The 17335-nt window shown below is 37.0% G+C and overlaps 2 protein-coding genes across 2 annotated transcripts in view; one reads left to right on the top strand and one right to left on the bottom strand.

The window, feature by feature from the left end:
• myo1d (myosin 1D) overlaps positions 1-7999 on the top strand; it is a 55815-nt gene extending 47816 nt beyond the window's left edge. Inside the window, exon 22 of the mRNA XM_046853790.1 lies at positions 7129-7999. Coding sequence (XP_046709746.1) covers positions 7129-7285 — 157 coding nt within the window. The 3' untranslated portion in view covers positions 7286-7999. The remainder of the gene's footprint in view (positions 1-7128) is intronic.
• A 2769-nt stretch (positions 8000-10768) lies between these two features.
• Positions 10769-16627, bottom strand: cdk5r1b (cyclin-dependent kinase 5, regulatory subunit 1b (p35)). Its single transcript, XM_046853796.1, has 2 exons — positions 16315-16627; positions 10769-14830 (listed from the first exon to the last, which is right to left on the bottom strand). The coding sequence occupies exon 2, from the start codon at positions 14597-14599 to the stop codon at positions 13685-13687; it is 915 nt and encodes a 304-aa protein (XP_046709752.1). The 5' UTR covers positions 14600-14830; positions 16315-16627; the 3' UTR covers positions 10769-13684.
• Between the last annotated feature and the right edge of the window lie 708 nt (positions 16628-17335).

Genomic DNA, 17335 nt, shown 5'->3' with positions numbered 1-17335 from the left:
TCTGATGTTTACCTGTGAGTCTGTTATTTCTTATGTCCAAGTCTCTTCCCCTCCAGAACCAGTGTCTCTTTCTCTCACACTGTTCTCTTAATTGTCAGCCTTTGCTTTTTATTATTAGACACCCAGATCATGATTAATGCAGTTATTACTCTTAGTGCTTTGTGGTGCACCCTGCGTTTTTTATGCAGAAATGCAGCCCCACTTTAGCATAACAAGGACTAAAAACCTAAGAGCATTGTGTTATGCACTGATATATGCATCATGTTGTGTAATATATCTTGTATAACTTTTGAACAAAGAATTTTGAATAGAAAAAAGGTAATTTTTGGCCACTCCAGCAGTGCTGTTTGTGGAACTTCTCTCACATACATAGCCATCATAGCCAGTTGTATACCTTCTATCCACTAATTTGTGGTTGGTTATTTGCAGTGTAAGTCAGATGTCCTCTTTTAATAAGGAAAGAGAAATGATTTTCCCACACAATTATGTCTGCCAAAAGATTCTAATACTATGAAGGTAGGCTTATACATGGTTTAGTCATAACATTATGACAACCTGCCTAATATTGTATTAGCAGCATTAACTTTATCAGCAATTTGAGCTACAGGAGCTCGTCTGTTTGATCGGATCACACGGATCAGCCTTCACTTCCCTTCGCATCAATGAGCCTCGGCTGCCCACGACTCTGTCGCCGGTTCACCACTTTTCCTTAATTGGAACACTTTTGATAGATACTGACCACTGCAGACTAGGAACAGTCCACAAAAGCTGCAGTTTTGGCGATGCTCTGACCCAGTTGTCTAACCATCACAATTTGGTCCTTGTCAAACTTCCTCAAATCCTTACATATGCCAATTTTTCCTGCATCGAACACACCAACATTGAGGACAAAATGTTTACCTGCTGCCTGATATATCCCACCCACTAACAGGTGACCTGCTGAAGCGATAATCAGTGTAATTCACTTCACCAGTCATAATGTTGTAACGTCATAATGTTATGCCTGATCAGCGTATGATAAATTCAAAATGTATGTTTTTACACAGCAAATAGAAAGATTTAAAAAAAGTAAAAAGTATAAGGCATGTGTTGAAGTATTCTTATAGAGTAGAGATATGTAAATATGGCCAACCTGATGGTATGAATTGGTATGACTGTAAACTGTTGATGCCTTTTAACATGATATAATTTATTTCTAAATATTTGTGTTTTGCTTTAGGGGTGATACAGTATGTATTCCACAGTGATGGGGTTTATTCCTCAGTTTGGTGTGTGCTTACACTTGACTCTAGAACTGTGATCTTTGTTCGTGTGTGTGTGTGTGTGTGTGTGTGCGCGTGCGCCTACATGCGTGCGTGTGTGTATGTGCACGCATCGGTAAAAGTGTGTCATCAGCATGCTGGCCTGAGCTCAGGTCTCCTTCAGCAAGGTCATTCTTTGTGCTGAATCCCAAATACAGACTCCAAAGACTTACTCTCCTTATCCCCTAGTCTTTCTCTTCTTTTTCCTCCCTCCCCCTCACTCTTTTACTCACTTCCTTTATCCTTTCATTCTTACCACCCCTCCCCCATTTCCTCTCTTCTCCTTGCCTGTTTTTTTTCTCTACCTTACACCCTCCTCATCTCTCGCACTCACTCACCCCATCCCTCCATCTCTGCTGCAGATGCAGTTCCCATAGCAACCAGTCAATCCATGCTCGACTGATATTAGTCCATTAGTAAGCTATCCAGGCAAAGAATGCTAATGGCACAGTGTGTGTGTGTGTGCGTGCATGTGTGTGTGTGTGTGTGTGTGTGTGTGTGTGAGAGAGAGGGGTCTTTAAATAATTCACTTTTCAATTGTAGCTAATTGCGTGCCCCTTCAACGTAAATACAAGTTTAAGCGGTCAATTGTGTTTATACTGCCATTTTTACAGGGCTTGATTTAGGTCAGAGTGGTATTCCATTCCATGAATCAAAGCTGGTCTTACTGTATAAGCATCATGGTGAGGAAAGATACATTACATTTCTGTTGCTGTACTTGCACCTCTGTGGTTACTCTCATGTACCCATTGACCCCGTCTATTTATTTCCTGCTTCTCTTTTTTGGCTGGTGATTGTCATCTCTCTCTCTCTCTCTTTCTCTCTCTCTCTCTCTTTTATTTATATATATATATATATATATATATATATATATATATATATATATATATATATATATATATATATATATATATATATAAATATATATATATATAAATATATATATATAAAATGTGAGTCGAGGGAGGGGGCTGTTTTTTCACACGCTTGTGCATGTGAGTATGAGTATGACCTACTTTCTCTAACCCTTAGATAAGTACACTTCTGCATCTTTCCCCCCTCACACCCTACATGCAAAGCAGCCAGAACCAGAGACACAAGCACAGCAGTGGAAGCCCACTACATATTGAGCTCTTTCTCATACATCTTTTCCTTGTATGCGTGTTTCTAGCAAGGCAGCTGTTGCCAACTTTATGACGCATCCTTCCAAACCCTCCACATCGCACAAGCACTGACATTAATTAACACTACTCCTGCTGTCTGTTTTTCTCTATGACTCCATCCATCCATGCATTTTTATTCTAGTACCGGTCTGCGCTTCCAGCCATTAATCAATGTTGAGCCTCGTTAGCATAGTTGGCGTGAACGCTGACATTAGTGAATGGATGTTGGAGAAGATTGAGAGATTGAGCTGTTAGTCATGAATGAATCAGAGTGAAGTGGTTATACAGTTCTCTCTCATCTAACATTTTTGAGTTCTTTAAACTCTTTCAGCATATCGTGTCATTCACAATCATTTTTTTTAAACCTATGAGCCACCTATCTGCCTTCAGCCATGTGCAATTACATTGGATAAAAATTCTGACGTTTCTACTTAGAAATGAGTCGAAAACAGATTTAAGGTAGCTAATAAATGTGAGTGTAGACAAACTGTTTTTGTCTCAGTCAAAGCTCATAATAAAAAGAATGGACTTTAAGTATGTTTATTTTTATTATTGTTTTCACAAGGAGACACGAGTAGTGGTAAAAGTAGTTGGGGTGGTACCAGTAGTAGCTTCATAAATGGTTGGTGTTAGAGAAGAAGGAGTGATAGGCGTAGTTGTAGTAACAGATGGGAGAATAATGATAGGAGGAGGAGTGGCGTTAGTAGGAGGATGAGGAGGAAAGAGAGGAATAATAATTAAAGGACGAGGAGGAATGATTGTTGTAATAGAGGAAGTAGAAGGAGTAGTTATAGGTTATATGAAGTAAAAGAGAGGTAGGAGAGCTAGGAGGAGTGGTAAAAGGAGGAGGGGGAGCTTTAAATTAAGGTTAACACATGAGAAAGATTTTGAATGTTAATCACCCGAAAACATTCTGATGCATTCCTATTAACCTCTTAGCCTTCAGCACGGCCAATATACCATAAACCAACCAGTAAATCCTGTAAAACACCAACCTAAATCGTTCAGCCTTACTGCAGAGTAGATATTACATTAATTGACCGTTACTGGATGTTATTAGGACTGGACCATGTCTAAAGGGAAAAAATCCCTTTGGAATTAAAAGCATTTTGTACTAAAAGAGGATTACAACTGAGCAAGGGTGTAGGTGTGCTTTTTTCTTCCACTGAGTGGGGTTGGAGGGCATCTGTCCCATCGGGCTGGGAACTGTTTGGAACAGATCGTCTTGTACACAGCTGGGAATAACGTGCGTTCACTGTGCTTGTTCTAAGACAAAAAATAGTATGGAAATTGACAGTATGAACACCAGTTAGAACTACACATTCATTGCTTTTACACACAGGTTAAATCCCATCAGTGTGCATTTCAAACCATGAGCATAGATAATTCAGCACCCCTCACGATAATGTTGAAGCTGTTGTCACACTGCGGCATAATTTATTCTCGTGAAATAATTAGTAAATATCCCCTTACAGCGCAAATGCTCTGTTTGGCTTATTTGCAGGGTCTGTATATGCATAATGCTGATGCATACAGCGGGAGATGTATGCATCAGCATAGCTCTCGAGGTATCACCCACTCTTTTAAAATCCCTTCCATTTTACTTTGTCTCTTTTCTCTGCTTTTTTGCTGTTAAGTTGGGTTAAAAGTGTGTATCGTACTTCTAAAATTATATAAAATGTATAGATTTAGTAACACACAAGACATGCATACATACATGTACATACATACATACATACTCATTCATACATGCATGTGTGTGTGTGTCTAATATATATATATATATATATATATATATATATATATATATATATATATATATATATATATATATATATATCAGTCTTTGAAAAGTGTGTTCTGTTCAGTAAATGATATCATTGTCAATTACAGGAGAAGTGAATAGCAGACTAATTTATACCCCACAGAAAGAGAACTTAAGAAAATGTTCTGTGCCAGAAGATCTTAGACTTGCTACTGGATAAGAATGAAAATAAGGATGCTGTGTAGCTTTTCTTTCCCCAACTCCCTTGAAACACCATAGTCTTCTTTCTGAAGTGGAGGGGCAAATTAGCCTGAAGCATGTCTGCTATATTTGGAGAGCACAGAGAGTGAGAGCATTTATCTTCTCCCCATGTCTACTCTATTCTCTCCCTTTTTCTTAAGTAAACCCTGGTCTCCCTCAGACTGGATGCCGATAACCCACAGGCACACTCAGAAAGTATTGATCAGAGGGGGGCTGGTGTTTTAAGAGCTGTCAAAAGCTCAGTAGCATATGCTGCTGTGTTAGTAAAAAGATAAAGGCCAGAAGTCTTGCCCAAAGTGGTGGTGGTGGTGCTTGTTGTTTTTTTTGTTTTTTTTTAACCTCTGTTCAGTGTCCTGGTGTAGTATTATCCTTAAACCCCCTCACTAATGATTAGATATATGATGCCTTTTCATTTTTGCTTTCCCTCTCTCTCTCTCTTTGTCCCCTGTTTCCCGTTTTGGTCTTATTGAACCAATAAAGCACACAGACATGGGGAGAAAAAGAGAACAGGAAAGAATTGATTTACCAGTGAGCCATGTGGCGTCCTTTGCTCCGGGTCCCCCAGTGACTAAGTCTGTTACAGAGGAGGTGACTTTTGAGTGGGCAGTTTACAGCCTTTCTTCTGTTTTGATTTGCTGATGTCCAAGTTGTTCATTAAATGTATACCTGATCAACTGTGGTATTTAGCATCAGTGACCTTAAGAACTAATGGATGTAATTGCAGTCATTTCGGAATAGCATATAAAGTCAAATTTGATGTATGACCAGGTTTGCTGCTGTGAGTTCACACAGACATAAAACATGAATACATTTTAAAGAGATTCAGACTGCAAGTCATGTGCTTTTGCTAATATTTTCCCAGTGCACCTACAAACTGGTTTGGAGCCTTTCTTGCAATTGAGAAGGGTAATATGTGATCCTTTTCGGAACTAGAACGCTGCTATAAAAACAACATTAAATTAACATAAAAAGCCCCTTCAGGGTAATGGATGAAACCTTTATTGTAAATAAAATTACCATTTACAAATAAAGGTGTCATTCATTTCTTGTTTGTTTGTTTGATTGTCCCAGGGAACAGTAATGTTTTTATTAATGACACCCACAGGCTTTAATTACATAGAACTGCTTGACTCTGCAAATGTAGTGCATTAGGAAATAACATGTGGTTTTAGTTGATCATGAGTTTATAATGACTTGGAAAGGACAGACGACAAACTGAAATAGATATTTAAATATACAATACATTTACATTACATTCCTTGGCTGTGCTAAATTAACCCAAATTCTGTGTGTGTGTGTGTGTGTGTGTGTGTGTGTGTGTGTGTGTGTTGGGTGCATGGAACACTGTAATTGACCAGTATTCCATCTACAGTGTATTCCATCCTCACATCCAGTGTTCCCAGGAGAAGTTCAGGACCATTCATGTCCCTGACCAGTATAAAGTGGCTACTTAGGATGAATGAACGATGGAAACTAGCTAACACTGCATGCCACATTTGCTTATTTTAATTTAGTTTTATTTTTTAAACATTTGCGGGGAAGTGAAAGCAAAGCAGGTTTATATACTGACAAACAAGCAATCCACGTGCATTTGTTGAAATATTATTTTAATGTCTATAATATTAAGAAAATTAAAGTGATCATACAAATATGATAATAATAATATGCCCTTGGTATTATTTTCGTTTTCGCTTGAATGCTTTTAAGCTGGGAAGGCTTAAAACATATTTTATCCTCTTCTTTGTTTTTCCTCTTCCTGTAGAAATGATGTATTACTGTGTAAATGGCCAGGCTGCTAGACAGAACTACTAATTTATTAAAAATGTAATTCAATTATTAATTAAAAGGGGGTAGCGGTTGATGTTTTACCCAATTTTGGAAACCCCTTAAGTGATGGTTTTGTTCTTGTTGTGTGGCTACTGTATTTTACTGTAATTTATTACTGTTATTTGGTCATTGTTTCCTTTCAGCATTTCCAAATGAAGCATAAGGAGCGTTTGTGGTAAGAGGAGACGATTATCAGATGATAGCATCTTTTTTGGCTGTCAGCAGTGAACATAACACAAAGATTGTACTGTGTTGCCAGAGAAACGAGTGCTACAGCAATCTGGCTCGTGTTGGAACTCGGGGAGATGTGGGTGGAATTGCCAGATATATTGTAATGTTTTTTTTTTTCTTCATGTGGGGGATTTTTTGTGAAAGCTTCCCTGTAAAGGTCATCCCCCAGTTTAGAAGATTATCCAAGCACTAGATTTGATCTTATGTGCGATATACATGTAAGATGATTTCTCTTGCTAGTGTGCTAGGTCTCCTCATTGTTGTCATCTTATCTTTTTTCCTCTGGTATTAACTTAATGGTTGTATACTTGAGGGGATTGAATTAAATCTGATTACCTAGTCAGTAAACACTTGAGATATCCTGCTATCTGTGACTAATGCTTGATGCTACAGGGTTTGTAATTGTACTTTTCTATATCCATCTTTCCAATAATGCGCAAGCCGTTTATTTTAATGTTATTTATTTTTTGAACGAGAGCATCTAAGTGTATGAATGCTTGTATGAATTTTGTTGTCTTTCAATCTAATCACTTCTTTTTTTTTTTTTTTTTCTTTTTCTTTCCCCTAATTTCTTTTCTAGTGAGAGGAGGAAGCTCCAAGTGAATATTATAAACCCCATTCAGTGCAGTATGAATGGTCGAAAGTGTACCATTGTGGTGGAGCCCAAGATCAACCAATCACAACCTGACTTCACCAAGAGCCGATCAGGCTACATACTTGCAGTGCCAGGCAACTAAACAACCACTGCTGTTAACAAGTCCAGAATTTGATAGAGAAGGAGGTGTCTCTATCATCACACGTCTACAGAGTAAACACTATGCCCCTGAATTTCACATTTCCACTCAGTATAATAATGAAACACAGGATGAATGATTAAAAAAACATTCCTAAATAACTGCATACACCTCCCTCGAGAAGTGCATCAGTAAGATCAGTGATGTCATTTTAGTAGATTTATTTATTTGCACTTTCAGCCAAATGATGGGAAAAAACACACATGCCATATTTGTAAAAAGTGCAAAATACAAGCCTTAGGCATATGCAAGTAATATTTTGACATGCTGGAAAGAGTTTTTTTTTGTTTTTTTTTTATGTTTAAAGAGAATATTTCACACCAGTGTGACTAGAATATAGCTATATGTATATCACAGATCATAGTGGCCATATGGGAAATAATTTAGACTTGTTTAGCATAGGTTTCGTTGTAGGGTGTGTTGAGCATATCCAGAAACGTGCTGAGTGCTCAGAGAGGAGCATTAAAATCTCTCATAAATTAACTACATGTCATGCATATTTGTGCAAATGTTGTATGTGGATGTAAAAGAGGAGATAGTGAACTACAGTTTATAGAAATTATATGCTGTTTATATAAAAAAATACCAAGTCACTTTTTGTAACAAAGTACAGCATTTAGTAAAGAAGGGAAATCTGCTTTCCTTTTTTTTTTTTTTTTTTTTTTTTTAAATAATATTAGAGCTGTCATGTTTTTTGGTTTATTTGCACTAGACTCTGGTCTTTGCACACTTAAATAAAATAACAGAAGCCAACGATTTTTTTTTTTTTAGTTCTGAACCTGCTCACACTTGAAAATATAATAATGATGATCATGTTCTTTGTGCAATAGTAATTCAAAGCTAACAAAAGGGTTGGCGCTCACTGTTATTTCCAAATTTCCAAAGAAAGACACTATTTTAAAGAACATTGCTGTCTTGCAAAATTGGATTTTTTTGCTTTTCATTCCTACAAGCCGCAATGTAAAACCTTTGATTGTTCCTATTAACAGCATCAGATGTGTATAGATCTAGTGGAAACTCCCAGGATGTCTGGCCTAGATTTAAGAAGTAGCTGAGAAAAGTAGTGATAAACTACAGTAGTAATATGCTGCTGGTCATTCCAAGCAGAGTGACATAAATCTTATAATAAAGTCTTATAATTACCACTTTAATTCCTAGGGGTTTGATGGGGTAGCACATGTCTATAGTATAAAATCAACTATGCTGATATTAACGTGAACTAATTGTGCTTTAACATACAGCAATGCTAAATTTAGTGCATACTGACAGATACATTACTAACAATTCTAAGTGAATGCACAGGCTTGGAGTTGCTTTATTGTAGAGTTTAATGTAGACTTTCATCATTAGCTCCTTATTCAGCCTACGTGGTCTTTGCAATACTTTACTGCTCACAATCACTTTGGACTGATTTCTTTGCATATAGATGAACTTTTTTTTTTTTTTTTTTTTATGACCAAAATATAATCATTATCACATATTCTAGCTTCTAATTCTGTCCTCTCCCTGATCGTGCCGTTGTACATTGTCTTTTGTGTACAAAATGTACACAAATAATGCATCCCCATGCCACATCAAACCAGACGTACACATTTTTCCATCTGGCATTAAGACCACACACTGCTAGCTTTTAGCTTCCTGATCAGTCAGCAATGCTTTCCACTCGGGGGGGAACCAAGCCTTCATATTGTGCACACTAACACTAATTCATCCATCCTATTATATTGAATTTAAAAGTGGCAGATTTTATCCTGAACTTTATTCATTATTTTCTTTTTTTTCTTTTTTAATGAAATATATATAATTTCTGTTAAAAACCAACAATGAATATCAATGGAGGCGTCTTTGTTTAGGTGATATTCAGCATTCCTGACTGTGTTCAGAAATGTGTACTGTACTTCACATGCTACACCACTTTCTTATGGCTTTGTCAAAGAGTGAATATTAAGTTGTATGAAATCTTGTTCTGTTCACTCCCAGTCTTGAAATATAGTCATCACCTTTTTTTCTTATTGTAAATTTCTGTGATTTCAATACCAAATAGTCTAATTGCCTCTTGTTCTAATCTGTATAAATTTGCTCTTCCAGCTAAAAAATATATGTGCCTAATTTTATAATTTGTTTATTTAATTCATTCATTTGCTTAATTTTGATACTCAGAATTCGATCAGGTGAAATGGGAATATTACAAACGTGCACTTTGTCTGTTTGTATGGTCAGTGGATTGACCTGGGACTTTGGAATTGTATATTTGGGCTGCGTTTTGTTTAAACTCATGACAATTTAGTCATCCAAACACTAAAGAAAAGACTCTTCAGTTTTTAATTTGTTAAATAACCATAAATACAAGTGGGCTAAAAATAAATAAAAACGAATGGGGAACCTGATCTATTTGTTTCCTAATCTTAAATAATAGTCCAATATTGGGTATATATGTTATACACCAAATATCACTGTTCAATAAATATCTAGTACTTGATCCAACCTGAAATCTGTTGGGTGTTTTTTTGTGGGGATGAATTCTGCAGGAACGACTGCATTATGGACAATATGAATCACAGTGACGGCACTATTATTGGATGACTGTTTAGTTTTTATTTTACGTGTAGTGATGAAGCTTTTTCTCCTTCTGCTCACACCCACTTCACCAATCTGAAATACATACTCTAAGCAGAAAAACGGCAAAATAAACTGCGTCTTGGTCGGTACTGAACACGCTTTAGTCACGTCTGGATTGGAAAAGCATCATGTTCAGTGAACTGTGATGTGTTTATCTTTTACTGCTGTATATTATATTGCATTCTAGTAATAAATAATGTCTCAGTCAATTATACTTCAGCTCAGCACAAATGAGATTCTAAGAATTACTAAACTATTTAAATGATTTTTTAAAATTTTTTAAGTCAGGAGTGAAATGCATATGAAAATAATCCTTCTAAGCTAATTACATAAAACAGCTGTACTGATTTAAAAAGGAAAAGACATTGTATTTTGTAAGTCCAAATAGCTGATTTTGCATTTTTTCTTCAGAATGGATGTGAGAGTAATAGTTGTCCCTATTGTATTGAGAAATAATGGACACCTTGTTCCTCTTTTCTCTATTTACTGCAGCTATAATATGTATTATTCTATATTCTTTTTTTTCTCCCTATCTTGGTCAATTTGGCATATTGAGGCGACCAGAATGGGTGGATCCAACACCTGATTCTCCTGAGGCACATGAAGCCAATGTAACTGCTGCTCATACTGTGACATGGGGCAGCATTGTGCAGTAGACCTTATCTGCCCTCTTCTCCATACGTACATATACTCACAGCTACTCCTGATTCACTAGTTTCACTGTGATTGACAGGGGAAAGAGTAACACCATCTCTCCCACCCAAAAAGCACAGCCAAAGGGCTCCCAGCCACAAAAGAGCAGATAAAAATAGAGAGTCGAGTTTAATGGGAATAAGGAAGGAAAAAGAAATACACATAGGAAAAAAGAACCACAGCCACACAGGTGTGCATCCTTAACGATCAGTGCATTTTTTTTTCCCATCACAGTACAAAAATAAATAAAAAATAAGCTGAACCAAACTGGAAAACAAAAATCTATTACAGCAAGTTTTTTGTTTTGTTTAGTTTTTTTTTTACTTGTAACCCTTCAGTCCATTACAAGCCCGTTTTTTTGTTTTTTTTCGTGTCCTAAAAGCATTGCCTTGCATTGTCCCCAGCCCCAAAGGAAAAAAAAACCTTGCACCTTCTTCTATACAAATGATCTCTCACTCTCATGCACACATGCAGTCATTGAGGGAGCCTTTCTTTTTTGTTGTTTTGAAACACTGTTTCTTTTTTTTCCAACAAAGAAATATGATGAGATACTGAAATAAAGTGGTCATTGTCTGTTGTTTCTTAAATTTTGTTTTATGTTTTAACAAAATAGCCAGTGTTGTAAGGGGTGGGGGGAGGGGGGTGGGGGTTGTGATAGTGATTGATGGTAAGTAATAGCAAGCAGGCAGTAAAGGAACTTTCCTGTATTAGTCCCCGAGATTTGAAAGCCCATTCAGTTTTCCCCAGGTAGAATCTGGAGATACTTGCGAGTCCTTATAGTCCTTATTCAGCTGATCAACCCATTGCACATACATGACCACATCTCACATTCTCATCTCGATTCCATTATTCCCTCCGTCACATACAGCACTGCTCCAGGAAGGGCACATATTTCTACACTTGCCCTTTCATCCATTCATCCATCTTCAGTTCTCATTGTTTAGGGGCAGCCTTTAGCCATCACATCATGGGAATAATAGCCAACATGGAACAACATACTGTACAGAGATAAATGACTTCTATGTGTGTTTCTATGATTTGTAGCACTTTTTCTATGTCTGTAAAGAAACATTCTACTGAAAGGAAACATGCGTAATTGATCACTGCTGAGATGTACAGTATAATAAGATCAAGTGTGAGGTTTCAGTCTAATATCAAGATGCAGTCACAGGTTTATTTATTTTAAAATAAATGAATGTCATTATTAATTATGACATTCATTTAGTATCTGGACTGAAAATTATCCTGATCCACTGTTTTAATTAAGCTATATCAAGGCTAAAGGTCCACATCGAATAGAATTCTGCTTGGAGATATAACACACTCAGGCCTTAATCATTTCCTAGATATATGAGTGTGTAAAGAAATCACAATCCAGTCTTTCATGGCAATGTTGCTTGACACAAAAAGGCCAGAACTAGGCTGCTTGTGAATGATACTTCTTTTACCTGTTGTTTTAATTAAAACGTGGAACATCTCAGCAGAGAGAAAATGGTTTCAGGTATTTATAGCTAAGGCTGAAACCAACAGTGCCTCGTTGTTGCACTGATTAATACCTTCGGTGATGCTCAGACTTGTACTGGTAATAGATGCAGCTTCTCGATGGTATATCCTTAGCTTATTCCTTCAAAAAGCATCACCCACAATCTTCATTTCCACCAAAGTTTACCAGGTTCACCACAAATCACCTACGTCTAAATGCTACATGTGAAAGTAGCCATTGTACTAGTCATTTCTACAATACATTAATAAAAAACTTTTAAATACAATGGATGTGCTAAGAGAATAAATAAACAACAATAAATAAATTAAGACTGAATAGATATTCTTACTTAGAATTAATGAACCATTTCAGAGATTGCCCCCCTTTGGTGTATTTTTTTTCTTTTTTTTTTTTTTTTTTTTTTTTTTTTTAGACCTACATGATTTTCATCAAAGGTATGGCACTGGTTTTGCAAAATTTACATCAAGCTTTTTTGTCTATATGGATCCTTGCCCAACTAGACAGTGACACAATGTGACACAAAACAACAAAAGATACTTTGTACAATCATGGCTCACTGTAGCAAGCATAGCTAAAGAAATGTACACTTTGTTTAAAAAAAAAAACATTCCCTAGTTGCGGATACAGTTGGTTCTAAAGAGTCGATGGAATTAAATAAACAAAAACATGTTTTTTACCCTCAAAACACCATACAAAATTGCATGGCACACATGCATTCAGTTACATTTTCAAGTAAAAAACAAAAAAAACAAAAAAACAAACGACAGAGCCCCAGAGTTGCACTGCTGAGCAGAACCTAAATCCATATTGATGAAAATAACGTAGGCCTTTTTTTTTTTACAGCAGTGTGCCCAACACCTTTCACCTCGTGTTGTCTTTGAAACCCTGCTGTGCAGTGCTGCCAGAATGTTAAAATCCATCCAATAAAATGTGTATTTCTGGAGCTCCCCTTCTCCTTATTGTCGTCACAAGACTTATTTATACATACTGCTACTAAAGCCAAAGTGTGTGTTATTTAATGAGCATCCGACAGCGTGGCTGCAGTGTGGGCGTGATGTCCTCTGTCTCATAGTCACGTTCTCAGTCCTCACTGTACGCAGCAAAACAGTCTGGTAAGACACCATTACACAAAAGGCAGTGCACATCTTCAGTTCTCTGTGGCTGGTCAGCCTTCGACACATTCGTACTTGTAAATTGATGTTCCTACTTCTACTGTTTTCTCTGTTATGTTTTTCTCTGTTTTTTTGATCTTCTCTGTCTTTTTTTTTCGTTGATGAATTTAAAATTAATCATACAAGACTGCTTGGGTGCACCCAGGTCTGGCCTATCTGTCTTAAACCTTAATCATAAACAAACCTGGCGGAACTGTAAGACCAATTAGGTAGTTTGACAACATCTGAACTTAGTAGTAAGCATTTATGCCTTTAAAAAGAGAGATATATTTATATCTGCGGAAACATTTGGAATCCCATTTAAAAATGCCAGACTGGGGTGCAATCCCACTTTTTCTACTGTTCAGCATTCTCTCACCGGTCTAGCCCGATGAGTAAACGACTCCTCTCCTCTTCCTTCTGGCTCTCGTTCTTGAGGTCTGCAAACACCTGGGTAAAGTAGTGTGGGTCTGAGTTGATCTGCAGCATCTTGGCACTCATCAGGTTGATAATAGACAGGCAGCGGTCCCAGAAGGTCTCCTTTGAGCTTTCCACCAGGAATGGCTTGAGAGGATAGGAGATTTCATTGCCCATGTAGGAGTAGGACAAGTAGAGGCAGGTAAGAAGCACCGCCTGCAGCTCGTGTTCTGTGGCTAGTTCTGAAGAGACCACATCTCGACAGAGCATGTAAACAAAGACGACGTTAGCTGGGGTGATGAAACCTTGGTCCTGCCAGCCTTGCAGCAGCAGGGAACGGTCCACACTGCGCAGCCATAACACTGGGTCAGTAGGAGAAAGATGCTTGAGGCGGTAACACCTCCGACACAGGAATTCACCAAGGCAGCGCAGCAGCTCACTGGTCGAGGCCTGAACAATCACCCTCTTGGGTGTACCAGGAGCCACACTAGAGTTGGACAAGGGTGCTTTCTTGACAGATGAGACCACATTGTTAGAGCTTTTGGAGCCTTGGTTAGATGGGCTTGACTGCTCCTGGGTGAATGTGGAAAGGTTAGCACAGGATTGTGACTTCTTTAGGTTTTCATTGTTCAGATGGGTGACGTTGTTCTGGTATGTGGTATTGGGCTGCACCTTCTTAGAACCCTTTTTCTTAGTAGAAACAGCTACTATCCGCTTCCAAGGTAACACGTTAATAAGCGAGTGACGCTTCAAATTCTTGTCTTTGGCGTTCTTGCTGTTTTGAACGGCCGTGTAGGGGCCCACTGTGGCTGGACCGTCCTCAAACAGGGCAGCCTTCCGGTAGCTGGGGGAGAGCGACAGGACGGTTCCCATGATGCCAAAGATAGATGTGCAAAGTCTTTACAGCAAATGTGTAAAATATGCCTGGTACTGGAGCTGAGGATGTTGCCTCACTGCTTTCAAAATTGAAGAACCAGACACCAGGCTTAGTTTAAGGTCAGCATCAAAATATGACTTGGTGCTCAGTCTAGACAACAATGGTGTCTGGGTGGAGAATAACTGAAGAAGCTCTTTCCTTCTTCCTGAATTCTTTTAATCCAATCCCTATAGGAAATTAGGTTTAAAGTTTATTACGTGTACACATATATACTATGCATTTTTAGTAATTGTTAATGCTAGGTTGCATTTCTTTTATTTTTATTGCAAAAATATAATCATTGTTATTGAATGTTTTCCTATATTCATACACATACCCACAGCCATTTGTTAGCCATAAAATGTATTGATCAAAAGTAAGATAATGTGTGCACAGCCACTTAACTCTTAAGCAGAATGCAACTTTGTCATCACTGGGTTGTTTTTGTTTTTGCCGATGTCAAGGCCTGAATATGTAACATATACCCGATAAGATATCATGCTCAAAATAAAAAAAACATTAAGCAGTACATTAATTGCTGACTCACGACTCAGTACATATATATATATATATATATATATATATATATATATATATATATATATATATATATATATATATATATGACCTTTTAAATTATTTTGTTATATTTGATGCATAGAAAATTATTATATTGTTTACATATGCTGACATCTGCACCAAGAACAAATATCTTTAACTAGACATTGTAATTTTAAAGGAAATATATCTAGATAATTATTGCTATGCCTAAAAAGAATTTATTGATCTCCACAGTAATATTATTATTTTTATTTTTATTTTTATTTTTATTATTATTATTATTATTATTATTAATAATAAGTAGTAGTGGTACTAGTTGTAGTAGTAGTATTAATATTATAGCAAATAAATTCTCTGATAAAATCTCATTGTCTCTTTGATGTTGTTTACAGATGATCTTGCATGATAATGGAGGATCTCCTTAATCTGCTATATTGTAGTCTATATTATTAAACGTGAACCTATTATATTAATCAGAAGAGGTTTCAAGGCTTTAAAAGCCTTAAGCACCATTTTGCTGAATCCATAACTACAAATAAACATTTTGATAAAAAACTGACTATGTTACTTTTTGGGGCAGCTGTTGACATTGCAGGTGTAACTAATCTTAACAGGGTGTAGAATATTATTGCTGGATAAGGAGATGTGATCAATTGATCGTTTTTTGATAGTAAATATATCCGCTTTTACGCAGATGAGGATTTATCCTTTTTTGCTGGATAATTCTTATCATTACACGATAAAACATTAATTCAGTGATGTGATGATTAGTAATTGATGGAAACCAAGGAAAGGGCAATGCGGGATGTGACGCGGCTGTCCAAGGTTCTGAAAATGTGCAGCGCTCATAAAACCCTCTGATGGGTGTAGGCCTGCGGATATTCCCTTTTCTCTTATATGTTTGTCTTCACAGCTCATCAACCTTCTGTATACAGTAATATTTGGACCAGCCAGTCTTTCCAAAGAAGCCAATCAAACAGAAACACACTTTAATAAACCGGGCTATTAATCTACTAAATTAGGGTCTATTGTATCTTTTACTGGGTATGGCTTTTCTTCACATGTTGTAATAGCTCAGGTAACACTCCAGAAGTAAATTTGTTGCTCTTACCGCACGATCCTGTCCTCCACAACGTGTGAAAACAAGAGCTGCAGTAATGGCTGCTTCTGTATATCCTGGAATATGCTGCGCATCAAGGTAACACCCAAACAAGCATGTCAGGGAATGCGTTTAAAAATAAATAAAAAAGCACGAGTTACATAAGAAAAAAACGAATCCAAAAAGAAAATGGCACAAAAAATATTATAAAAATAAGGACAATCCGTCAGGTTTGCCAGAGGTGTGGGCATGCAGTCACTGATGCGCTCTGGTGCTTTTACTGCTCTCTCTCTCTCTCTCTCTCTCTCTCTCTCTCTCTTTCTCTTTTTTTCAATTCTCTCTCTCTCTCTCTCTCTCTCTCTCTCTCTCTCTCTCTCTCTCTTTCTCTCTCTCCGCGTGTGTGCGTGTGTGTCTCGGTCAGGGATGCTGAGATGGAGGGATGAGAGAAGGAAGCAGCGCTATTGGTCCGAGCTTCACCTCAGCTTTGTGCTTTATAGCAGTAATGGAGCGCCTCTCTGTGCCCTATCTGTGCTTCTGCTTTCACACGGATTAACTCCAACACCCACCCCCCTCTCTCTTTCTCTCTCTGTCTCTTTTGCGCACACATACCAAGTAAATAAACCTTCTAACGTCCTCTTCTATCTTTAACACCATGTCACCCTTGCTGCACATATATGGTTACATGTGAGTAATATGTGATCATGTCACGACAAGGTAAAAGTGAATTTCAGCATCCTGTACCCTATAAGTAAATTGCATTCCAGTACTTGAGTAAACACGTGACACCATGAAAATAATTGTGATAAGAAGGACGTGTGGGATGTAATGACTCCTACGGTAAAAAAACAAAAAAAAACAAAAACAAAAACAAAAAAAAAAAAAAACAAAAAAACAAAAAAAAACCAAACAAAAAAAAATTATATATATATATGAAAAAAAGATGGATAAATATATTTTTACTTATATAAATTTAAATTAAATAAATGTATCATGAATAAATTAATGGTGGGAATAATTGTACAAAAACAAGTGG

This window comes from Silurus meridionalis, chromosome 7 (genome assembly GCF_014805685.1).
Source record: "Silurus meridionalis isolate SWU-2019-XX chromosome 7, ASM1480568v1, whole genome shotgun sequence".
NCBI lineage: Eukaryota > Metazoa > Chordata > Actinopteri > Siluriformes > Siluridae > Silurus > Silurus meridionalis.
Note: the sequence above shows the minus strand (reverse complement) of the source record. Positions and strands in the feature narration are given on the sequence as shown.